General features: G+C 35.7%; 2 protein-coding genes and 1 non-coding gene across 3 annotated transcripts; 1 reads left to right on the top strand and 2 right to left on the bottom strand.

The window, feature by feature from the left end:
- Window positions 1-2,953: 2,953 nt before the first annotated feature.
- On the bottom strand, window positions 2,954-3,072 carry LOC135802746 (5S ribosomal RNA). Its single transcript, XR_010550613.1, has one exon. It is a non-coding gene; the product is annotated as a 5S ribosomal RNA (ribosomal RNA).
- Window positions 3,073-4,806: 1,734 nt separating this feature from the next.
- LOC135802743 (uncharacterized) lies at window positions 4,807-5,412 on the bottom strand. Its single transcript, XM_065316370.1, has one exon. The coding sequence runs from the start codon at window positions 5,410-5,412 to the stop codon at window positions 4,807-4,809; it is 606 nt and encodes a 201-aa protein (XP_065172442.1).
- A 2,197-nt stretch (window positions 5,413-7,609) lies between these two features.
- On the top strand, window positions 7,610-9,333 carry LOC135802745 (uncharacterized). Its single transcript, XM_065316371.1, has 6 exons — window positions 7,610-7,907; window positions 7,966-8,530; window positions 8,581-8,683; window positions 8,750-8,839; window positions 8,899-9,051; window positions 9,107-9,333. The coding sequence occupies exons 1-6, from the start codon at window positions 7,691-7,693 to the stop codon at window positions 9,161-9,163; spliced, it is 1,185 nt and encodes a 394-aa protein (XP_065172443.1). The 5' UTR covers window positions 7,610-7,690; the 3' UTR covers window positions 9,164-9,333.
- The last annotated feature ends 3,026 nt before the right edge of the window (window positions 9,334-12,359 follow it).

The following is a 12,359-nucleotide window of genomic DNA, read 5'->3' as shown; positions in this document are numbered from 1 at the left end:
CCAGACCAAGAGGCATCAACAGTCGCCCGAGCGTTCGTGGACAACTGGATCGCACGGTTTGGTGTTCCACTGCGCGTGACTACCGACCAAGGTAGACAGTTTGAGTCTGGTCTGTTCAAACACCTCAACAGAATTATGGGCACAACACAAATACGGACTACGGCATATCACCCGGCAGCAAACGGCATGGTCGAGAGGTTCCACCGACAACTAAAAGCAGCAATTCGATGTCACCAAGACCGATGGACCGAGGCACTACCGATAGTGATGTTAGGTATCCGGTCAGCCTGGAAGGAGGACTTGGGCGCCACAATCGCTGAGATGGTGTACGGTCAACCTCTACGACTTCCTGGCGAATTTCTGGCATCACGTGTACCACAGAGTGATGACACCAATGCGGCTACCTTCATTAACCAGCTGAGGGGGCACTTCCAACAGTTGCAACCAGCGCCTGTGACTTATCATGGTAACAAGAGAATTTTTGTTTTTAAGGACCTTGCCACGACCAGTCACGTATTAATGCGTTATGATGGAACCAAGCAGCCACTCCAACATCCATACACGGGGTCGTATCCTGTAATTAGTAGAGCAGAGAAGTCCTTCGTCATCAATATTAAAGGCAAACATGTGACGGTCTCAATTGATCGTTTGAAGCCGGCGTACATTATATCGAATGCATGTGAGGAGCCGGAATTGAAGGAACCAGACGATGACGTTGTCGTTGCAGTTCAACGACGTGGGCGTCCAATGAGGCCGGCAGTCCAACCAGAGGTCCGTCAACAAGAGGAACGCCAACCAATTCCGGAGGATCCGCAAGTCGCTGTCAACAACTCTCGACGTACAAGACCCAGGAGGCAGGTACGATTTCCAGACCGTTATCAGGCTGGGTTTTCCTGATCTCCGTATGACGCGCACACCACCTCTGCAGCATAGACTACCAACCTCCACCAGACCGGGGCTCGTGACTTCGTCACGGGCAAGACCATCACCATATCCACCGCCAATATGACAGCACATGCCGCCACCGGTATGACTACAACGGCGCATCGACGAAGAGATTGTTTCGAAAATGTTTTTTATTTGCAATATGTTCAATTCAATTATTATTTTTTTTTGTGCATAGCAGAGAACAATCTTTGTGTATCATTATCACTGGCAGGGGGGTACTGTGGGGTGCATTTCATCGTCTGGGCTTTGTGTTGGTACGCTCGGTCCGGCAAGGATGTTTAGTCTACATTTGTTTAGTCTGAACGAAACAGAGTAACCCCTTGTAGTCTGGGTACGAATCGCTTAACTCAAGGCTCTTTTGATATATTTATACCTATCCAGTGGTAATAATTGCCGTGACCGTCTAAATATAATTGTCATGCTCTCCGCACTCATTCATTGCCAACCAGAAAAGTGCAGTCACTAGACTTCCGATTAAGGGGAATTTCCCCGTTTACATTTGATAAAATAATTTGTGATTTTCTTTGGATTTTACAATTTGTAAGGAAGTTTAACATATTGTTTCGCCCTGTGGGCATCATCCTTCAGAACTCCTAGTTTCGATGGTCCATCGACTGCATTTCGTTGTTACTCATATTTGGTATTTTATTGATGATAATAATTCAGCGCCGACTGGACAAACTCGTCAATTTTCTTTCCGTTCCTGCGTGTGTATTGCAGATGGCGCGTGCTATCAACTTGTTTTTTATTGTTCGCCGCGACACGAAGTATATATATAGATATAAAGTCCGAACGGTATAAGGCTTTTCGTCGTAGTCATGGTTCACAATTATATAGAAGCTAATAGTTCTCTTTTCTGCCACTTGCTGCGCTTGAATCACTAGTGAATCGATGTACGTTGGTTCGTGTTCATAGCATTGAATAATTGTTTACATGACGTTCCTGTGTTTAGATACTTCGTGATTATTATTACGTGAACACGTGCTGGTTTTGTGAATGTTAATTGAATTCAATTAAATTTAAAAATATATTTTTTAACTTTGTCGAATGCGTTATCCATATTGTTAACTTTTATATATGTATACATTAATTTGAATTGGAACGTAATAGTATTATTTTCTTTACTAATTTATTTATTGAAAATTAGTAGTGTTAAAAAATGGGAAGGTGTTGTGCCTTTATTCAGGATGTTTTTAGTGGCCGAAAGACTGAGTGAGGAAAGGTAGAAAAAGTAGTTTTATTCAAAGCATCAAAGGTGAGTAATATCTTAGAAAAATATGTGTTATAAACAATTAATTTATAACTAATAGCCCAAAGATTTAAAAATATGTCATAATTTCATGTATCTTGTGAAATATTGGCGGTGTCCATAGTAATGTAAGTATTTAAACGCGTACACTAACGCATAGTGGCGCGCTCTATTGGCGAATGTTTGGTCCCCTAGATCGTGACCATTAATTTAACATTACGTTCGGACTCCTTATAGGTATCTATACTTCGTGCGTGCACCACTCTATCTAAACGAATAGCAATTTTTATACATAACTCAAAGCTTCAAATGTAGATATCGCTAGAATGTATTAATTCAAAATAAATTAACTAAATGTTGCAACTTTAATGCAAATATTCAAGAAAGTATATATTCGTCATAAAATCACATATTTTCTTTAAAATTGCATCAAGTCTCTTTAAAAAGTACAAAAAAGCATAAAAAACATTCAAATTTTATGTCTTTAATCATTTACTTTTCAAATTATATACCTATATCATTTCAGTTAATAAAAATCGTCTAAATACTCATTTATTGCGGTTATTTAACTACCTCTATCAGGTCAAATCCATCGCTACCTTCATACGTTGCCCTGAATCAAGTCACTTCTACCGCCACCTTCACACAGTGCCCAGAATCGAGTCACTTCTACAATTAAAATGCAATGCATTGACATCTAAAGGAGACACGGTTATCAATGATATAAAATATCAATAATTATTGTTATAAATAAAAAGGCAACTGCACGCGGAGTTCCCAAGCGGTCTCCCATCCAAGTACTACCCGCGCCCGACGTTGCTTGACTTCGGTGATCGGACGAGAACCGGTATATTCAACGTGGTATGGCCGTTGCCGACTACTATAGTATTAATATAGATATTTAATAAGATTATTGCTCTTGAAATCTTTCAGCAAATTGCAGTTTCCCTATTTGGCTGTTCTATTCCAGTACAAATATAAACTTGCAATGCATTGATAACCATCGAACCGTAATTTCGAGCAACAAAATTAAAAATAAATACAATATAGGAAACATTCAATAAAAAAAATTATATATTTACTAGTTAACCCGGCAAACGTTGTTTTGCCATATAAATTATTTTTAGTTTCTAGATAAATTCTAGTGTTGGCAGAAAGTAACTTACATATTATAAATGTGTAAGTATGTAAAACTTGATTAACTGAACTAATCGTGCCAAATACACTTCAGATTAATAATTTTATTATGTCTAATATAAAAATGAATCGCAAAATGTGTTGTTAACCGCTTCACCCAACAACACCTCGACCAATTTGGCCAATTCTTCATTTAAAATGTTCGTTAAAGTCTAAGGGTAGTTTTTACAGCGACAAAAATTTTAATAATTACCGGGAAAACGGAGAAAAGCTGAGGTTTTCTTTTTTCAATCGATTAACGAAACAAATTCCGCAGCTTTCTTCGACTTATTTTTGATTTATTGTTTTATATGGTGTTTTGCGCTTTCTACTGAGTTTTCTTTTGTCCACTGACAAACGAAACAAATTCCTCAGTTTTCTTTGATTCATTTCGTTTTTTGTGTAAAGTGGTTAATTATCTATGATCACTAAGTATTGCATGTGACACAATTCGGGGTGTTTTAGTGGGTCCCACTAATATAATTTGTTCTTGAAAGGGTTGCGAAAGTTCGTGGAAGCACCCTGTCAACGGAGTGACTGTTCTGTTCAGGAGAATTTTTTGCACCGACTATAAAATAGGGAGGAACAAAATCTGCCACATTCCAAATTTTTAAATTCCCAAAATAGCTTTAAAAATATAGGGGTTGGTGATAAAAAAGTAAATATTTAGAGTTGTATGTATTTTTTTTTAATGTCACATTACATAAAAATAGAAACAAAATTTTTTGTCCAAAATTTAAAAAAAATTAAGGGTGAACAACCCTTATCACTTAGGGGTATGAAGAATAGATAGTAGCCGATTCTCAGACCTACTGACTACGCATATAAAATTTTCTTTCGAGCGGCATGAAAAATGATTAAATTACTAAAATGACTATAAAGAAATAGGGGTTGGTGATAAAAAACTAAAAATTTAGGGTTGTATGTATTTTTTAATGCCACATTATATAAAAAAAAAACAAAAGAATTTGTCCGAAAATTAAAAAAAAAGTTAAGGGTGAACAACCCTTATCACTTAGGGGTATGAAAAATAGATGTTAGCCGATTCTCAGACCTACTGAATACGCATATAAAATTTGCTAAAAATCGGTAAAGCCGTTTCGGAGGAGTATGGAAACAAACACTGTGACACGCAAATTTTATATATATAGATAATATAGATATTACTTGATTATACATATATGTAAGGTTGCGTATATGACCATGCACCAACGACATGCAGAACACCCTGTGGACATGGAGTCACATCACCGATGAGGGGTCTTTCTATTTATGTCAGCGACTTGCGTCGCTGGTCATGCGTCTCCTAAGAAACTTGACTGACTCGTGCTCCGGCATTCGTTGTAAACTGTTCACAATTAAGATCCGATCGCTCTGTATTAATGAATAAAAGAAGTAAAACAGAAACAACATTTCGTAATTCTAACATATATTTATTTTGCTAATGTATTTACAACGTTGGCCAGCTTTTCAATGGCCACTGTGAGCCTATCAACGTCGGGCAGCTTCTCCAACGCCACTACGAGTCTATCTATCCGCTCACCTAGTGCCTGAATAGCCACTGTCGCCCGTGTCGCGTCAGTTGAATCTGTGCAGGTGGTTAACTCCGTCTGTGTAGATTTGGTCATTTCTGATGGTGTGCTCTGGTCACTTTTTTGGTGGGTATCGGATTGGGGATTGGCGGTCGCTATTGTTGGTGATTCGCATTGAAGCATTGCAGCCAAAATACTTGGAGTTTTTGACTCCGCCTTGGGTTCCTCCGAATCTTCCAGAGGGACCTCTTCAATTTCGGTAAGTTCGGTCATCCCCCAGGCTGCCATTCCCCGCTTCTCCAATGTCGTCATCGTCATACAACCAGGTGGGCCACCACCCGTAGCCTTCCGGTAGGCGATCACCTTTTTGCATTTCGCACGGATGCAGTACTTCCAATCGCCGAACCTTTTCTTCCATTGATCGCTTATTAGAACTGGACCGTTACCGCAGGAATTTAATTTGTTTGTTAGGTCCTCCCAACACTGGTCTAAATAGTTCGGCGGCATCGTTGGATTTATTATGCCACTCCGAAAAGCACTATCACTCTCTATCAAGCAGAGATATATTTCGTATTGAGTGGCCGAAGTATTGAGGGAACGCTTGCGTTTACTAATAAATATACATTTTCTTTATTACTTTCACTGTTGAATACGTAATCCATTTTTCTATAGTTGAAAATATTTATTTATTAAAAGTTATACGTGACTTTTGTGGATTTACATTTATATATTTGAGTTGACATGTTTCGCCCTGAGGGCATCTTCATAAACTGGACTTTATATTATATAAATGTAAATCCACAAAAATCACGTATAACTTTTAATAAATAAATATTTTTCAACTATTCTAAATATAGAATAAAGTGGAAAATAAATAAAATGAAATATGTAAACAAGTTTTTTTGTACTTACACCATTTTAACGTGATAAACTTGTTGCTGCTATTAACGGTGCGATTCTGCGCAGCACACGAAGCCGCGTAGCGAAAGACAGAGTGCCAACTGTGGTCTATTGAAGGGTACGCTTCGGGTCAAAGTTAAGCGCAGCTTGAGGGTGCCGATAGACTTCGTAACATGTTTCACGCATGCGCTGCTTACTTGGCGTGGACGCAACTGCCTTACCTCTTCTGTCTCACGTGTCATTCTGAGCAGCACACGAAATGCCGTAGTGTCGAACGAACGCAAATTGCGATTCTGAGCGGCCAACTGCGGTCTTTTGGAGGGTACAGATCGCCCCAATCTTCCGAGCAGCTCGAGGGTGCCGATAGCTTTCATAACATGTCATACGCATGCGCTGCTCTCTTGGCGCGGGTGAAACTGCCTTACCGCAGCTCTTCGTTCTCACTCGCACCCGCACTCGCTGTCTGCTGTCTCAGTCTGCCTATTCATTGGTAAAGTGGAATATTTTGACGAGCCGTGTGCTCAGCAGATGTGAAAAAAGATGAGGATGACAAAGACTTGCACGCATCGAGTGTATCTGCATTTTTCAAATGCAAGTTCCACGGTTTTAAGCAAAAATGTCCAAATTCAAAAAAAAAAAACTTGCAAAACCAATAAATTTGAAATGAATATTTTTTCACTTTTTTACAAGTATTTGCTGATAATGAGCCAAATACGTAGCATGTATAAGATTATTTATATTTTTCGATTACGTTCCTTCAAAGGTTATTTAAAATCAAAACAATGAATAATAACAACTTTTGATTGCGACTTTTCAAACGTCAGTATAGAACCGAAATTGAAATAATAAGTATTAATACATATTTGATGCATATTTGGATAATTGAAGAACCCATAGATTTGAAACTCGCGCGCTTTCTGTCAAATTTTAGAGGGCAGCGGGATTGACTTTAGGAAAAGTTATAGATGAGCGCTCAGAATACCACTTAAGGTCGAGCCGTAACTTCGCCGACCGAAGCGTCTCGGAGCTTTCGTACGTTCGTTCGTTACGTGGTGAACACAGAATCGCATCGCCACGGCGCAACTGCCTTACCGCAGCTCTTCGTTCTCACTTGCACTGTCTGCTATCTCATTCTGTCTTTTCATCGAAATTCGTAAAATGGAATATTTTGATGAGCCATGTGCTCAGCAGATGTGAAAAGAGATGGAGAGGAAAATGAATTACATAGCTGTAATTTTTCTAATGCAACATTCCAAGAAGGTTTCAAGCAAAACAGAAATAATAAATACTTTGGATTGCGACATTTAAATGGTCAGAACCATAATAGAAATAATAAGTAGGTATTAATTAATTTGGGTAGTTAAATAGGCGCTGGTACAGCTGTCGGACTCGTAGTGCCTTTTTTTAAAGGTTATATACAGGATGTTACGGTAGTGTTTTACGTGTGCAGGGTCGGCTTTATTGTTACGCGCAAGTCGCCAGGGTAGTATTAAGTACGTGCCCTACTCTTAACCGGCCCCTTCTACTAATATTAAAAACATTGCAATCAATATGAGAATATTGTTATAAAATTAAAGTTATTAAAATAATTGTATAATTTGATATATATGATGACAACCCATCTGCAATTATATTAAGCATAGAATTCTTTTATCTCTAACGTAAGTAGTATGTAGGTACCTACCTATAAATGACAAATATCTAATTATCAAATTATTAATAATACAAATACACAATAATGATGTTATAATATGTTCTGTTATTCATTCTTAATACTTAATATTCTAATACTTGCAAGGATGTATATTTATCAGTTGACCTTTACCTTCACTAGGCGTGCTGTTCATTTAATAAGTTCCTTGTAAAGTTATATACCAAACAAAAAATGGAAATTCCGGTTGAAAAGATTTGCAATTTTTTCAAATGTTACGACACGAACGTTAATAAACTTCATCTGAATCAAACAGCTAAAAATTTCCTTGCACCGGTTGGTTTTAGACCAAGTAAAATCAATTTATTCACGTATATTAAAATTATTCCAATTGTGTGTTTTTTTCACATGCTTTGTTTTGGGCAAGTGGGACATATAATACACTATCTGTGTATGTATACATATTTATATCCACATAATAAGTTTCTATATCTAATTTTGATTTGCAGCTAACAATTCGTTTTCATTCTTTGACGTTGCTGATGATATTGCGGTTATATTAACAACCGAAACAGTCACTTACGTTTTAATAAACATTACCATATTTACTCCAGAATTGGATGCAATTTGTAAGAAACTGGGCAATTTTCAAGACCCTGATTTAGGCCGAGCAAGAGGTGTGGAAGCATTAGACAAATTGTTTACAAAATACATTTACTTATGTATTCTAAGTTTTGTGGTGACTTGCTTGATCACGTTTGTATTTTACATCACTGATAAATGCGAGCCAGATGAAGTCAGTAATTGTGGATTTATTTTCACGCCCTATTTGCCTTACATTGACATTTATAATAGGCCATGGCGATCAATTGTCTTGGTTTGTCAATGTCTGAGCTCATATACTGGCGGAGCTATAGCCATGTGCAATATCTCCCAAGTCGTATTCCTCAATGAGGTGTTAATTCTACGGTATAGTCATTTGGAGAGCATTGTTGAACGCATTCCCAAGGTTAAAAAGCAGGAGAGACATGCTTTAGTTGGAAGAATTGTGCGATATCACGATATTTTAATGGAGTAAGTTTTCATATATCTAATGTTATTATTATTTTATTTTGATATTATAGCATAAATTCGAAAACGAACAATGCTATTGGAAAAGCATATGCTTTGCATTTGTGTGTCACACCTATCAATATGAGTGTGATTGTATTTCAACTGATGAGTAAAGTATACCTACACAATAATATTAATAAAAATGTTTTTTTTGTTAATAATATTTTTTTATTTTTTAAGGACATGATGTTGTCGTCAATGATGCATTTCTTGTCATACGTTGTAGTTGTCATTTTAACTTGTGTTAGTGGCGAACGTTTGACCACATTTGTATGATATATAATACATCATATGTGATAGTACCAATTAATGGATTTTCTACGTTGTAGACTGAAAAATTGCATTATACTATTTTTAAATCTATGCCTTTCGAAGACGTCAAAATTGCTAAGGATATGAAACTTCTTTTGGTGAAAGCCCAGGATCCATTACAAGTTCTTGCCGGTGGTATAACAAGCGTAAACCATGTTTTGATGGGAAATGTATGTATTTAATATATACGAAGATATTTTTATAATAAGTAATCATTACTTGTAGATTTTTAAAACAGTCTGGTCAACACTTACCGTTTTAAATAACACTAGAGATCATTGAACAGATATTAAAAATGATTTATGCCACTGAAATGAAATGGCAGTGCATATACATATCATATGAAACTAAGGAATATACCAAGGAGCCCATTTTGTTTTTTAGGTATAGTTAAATACATAAATTTGCACCAATTACATTTAAAACAATTTATAATTTTTTATAAAATAATTATTGGGTACTTAAATGTTATAAATACAATGAGAAATAAACAATTTTAATTGATCTTGATTGCATGTTACGAGTATAAGAATGTTTAAAACGTTTCATCAATATACCTCTGGGCTTGTTATTTATTATTCAGTTTAAAATACGAAATCTTTGAACATATAAACTGTATCAGAATGAATAGATTAACATTTTACTCGCCGAAAAATTAATCTTCCTACTCGTGTACCTATTGGTCTAAAAACAAAAAAAATATTTTTTTAAAAATTGCAGGAGGAGCAGGAAAAATCTTAACAATTTTATACAAAAGGTTAATTATATTAATTCTATATTTTTATCAGCAATTTTCTTTATGTTCATGTTATTTTTTTCGTTCTTAATCAGCCTTTAACAAAGAATACCCACTAATATACACTACTTTCAATTTGCAGCTGTGTTTTCTACGTTGTGTTTCACACACATTAAATATTTAATACACTTCCTGTGTTATTCACATTAATATATTACTAGGTATTATAACATGCATTATCATTAGAATTAAATTGTATTAAAATAATTAAATAAGTTGTGATAGTTCCAATAATTGCAAACACTAATTTTAAATCCAGAACAATAACATTGGCAGCCGTAAAGTGAACATCCGAATTTGATATTTGCATTGAACACATAAGCACCACATCTTTCTCTTTTTCATCTCTAATAAATAAGGAATGGACGTATAATCCACTTTGCAATGCCTATAAAAATCTCAAAATTAATACCTATCCACAGATTATGCGTAATAGACCTAAGTAAATTGCATTAAACATACGTATTTTGTGGCGTTTCCACTGCGATAGCACAAGAGTCCAAAAACGAAAATTCCTGGTAAACAGTGTGTGGCAGACACTGTAAGAGACGCCATTGGCAAATTCGAGTTCACGGCACATTTTGCTATTACGCCAATCATATATAAATTAGTTAATAAATGCACGAAGAACATTGCCACAATCGCAAAAACAGAAACGCTAAAAAATCTGTTAATCATATCGAGCAATTCGCAAGTGTCCAAATGGCAACTAGCCAAGTCGTTAAAAGTTGCGAAAAACATTAATTGCTCTTTAATATTCGGCAGATGTTTAATTTTTTTCGTAATGTACTCGAAGCGTTCTTCAATAAATTGCACAAATGTAGAATAAATAATAACAAACCCACCGGATGATATGCAAGTCAGGTTGTAAACAAGATAAAACATGAACGGCATCTCCGTACTTATAGTCTTACACATCCAATTTGCAACAATTTCAATTATAATGATTATGGAATTTAATACCCATACGATAAAACAAATTAACATGTGTTTTTTGGTATCTCTGTAACTAATCCAATTCAATTGACAATCGATATGAACCATTTTTTTCAAAACTTCTTCAAATCGGTCGTTGTACATACATGCATTCGCTGATAGTACAATAGTGCACAATGATGCTATACACACATTGATATGTGTAATCATGTTTACTAATCTTGAATTCCAAAAGAAGAAATGAACGAATGCTACATAAATATAGCCAATTACTTGCAAAATTGCAACCAGTATTGATAAAATTAAACTCATCAAACGTATTTTTGGATAATTTAATGAACAAATTGGTGATACCAATAAAAACTTTGCTAGGAATAATATAGGCTGTAAATTCCTTGATATTTTGTGCATATTTGAAGAAATTTTCTTTTGAAAAAAACTGAGTTTCTTTACTGTTTGGTTGTTTATGACTGCTTATTATTTGAAATGGAATAAACTATTATAAGTTGGTTATTTTTACATAAAAAGTAGGACAAAAAATTAAGAACGTCTAGACATTTATTATTCATCCAAGGGTTATTGAACGTACCTTTCAGAAGGTGATACAAAAAATATTTAATTACTGATGATTATATTTTGCTTATACTTCACGTAAATTAATGTGTTTATTATATAAACACTTTATTTGGGTACATTTAATACTTTAACTGGTTCAACAAAATAGCACATGGAATTATCGCTTGATGTAAATTGAATCAAAATAATTAAATAGGTGGTTAAAGTGCCAATAATAGCAAATATCAACTTAAAATCTAAAACGATCATTCCAGCCGCAGTGAACTCCACATCTGAGTTTAATATTTGTATCGAAGTCATGCGGACTGCAAATTGGATATTTTCTGAATTAATTGCAAGTGAATGCACACAGTGCCCACATTCCAATGCCTAGAAATAGGAAATTAATATATTTCTTATATTAATATTTTTTCTCTACTTCCACCTATAAAGTGCCAGTTTTTTTCACGGTTTTTAGACACAAAAAGTGGTACTTTATATACGGACGGCCGAGCCGTACATAATATTCATTATGTACTTGCATTATACACGGAACGGAGCAAGCGCCTGCGCATTTGCCTACGGAGCAGCACAAGGCGGTATGAAATGCCATGTGACATCAGTCAAACACGTCAAAGCTGGCGCTGCTGCTACTCGTATCGACGGGGCACGATATGAACCGAAGCGTCATATGGGCCGGTGCGCGGCACGGCATTTATAACCTTACAGTTTGTATAAGTGTGCGATCAAATTTCGATGATTTAAAATATGTACAAAAGTTGAAATACAAGAACCGCAACGTGGAACTAGAGTGGAAGTAAAAAAAAAATAGCGTAAGCACCTCGTGGCTAAACGTTGTTAAATGCCCTCGTTTAGCCACTTGTTACTTAATATACTATTACTATACGTACATATTTTTTCGTTTTTTCCCCACGATAGCATAAAATTCCGATGATCAAAACGTCGGGCAGACAATGAACAATAGACAACACAAGCAATCCCATTGAATGGGTAGTTTGTTTCACACATTGCTGAATGATACCAGCCATATATAAATTTGCTAGCAGGTGCATAAAACACATTGCTAGTGTAACAAGCACAGAATCTCCCAGATAATCGTTTATTACTTTCACTAATTCACATATATCTAAGTGTAAATCTCTTAGTCCTTTTAAATTTTCTTCTATAGTT

Source organism: Atheta coriaria, unplaced genomic scaffold (genome assembly GCF_025399875.1).
Source record: "Atheta coriaria isolate IRGN ID8LTWV9N9 unplaced genomic scaffold, Caltech_Dcor_3.1 hic_scaffold_49_pilon, whole genome shotgun sequence".
Classification (NCBI taxonomy): Eukaryota; Metazoa; Arthropoda; class Insecta; order Coleoptera; family Staphylinidae; genus Dalotia; species Dalotia coriaria.
This window is presented reverse-complemented; position numbering and strand designations above follow the sequence as displayed.

Excerpts from the sequence above, each read along its gene's own strand:
- LOC135802743 (XM_065316370.1), bottom strand. The coding sequence starts at position 5,412 with ATGCCGCCGAACTATTTAGACCAGTGTTGGGAGGACCTAACAAACAAA.
- LOC135802745 (XM_065316371.1), top strand. The coding sequence starts at position 7,691 with ATGGAAATTCCGGTTGAAAAGATTTGCAATTTTTTCAAATGTTACGAC. Across the intron at positions 8,684-8,749 it reads TATTTCAACTGATGAGTAAA|GACATGATGTTGTCGTCAAT; the intron begins GTATACCTACAC and ends TTATTTTTTAAG. Across the intron at positions 9,052-9,106 it reads ACCATGTTTTGATGGGAAAT|ATTTTTAAAACAGTCTGGTC; the intron begins GTATGTATTTAA and ends CATTACTTGTAG.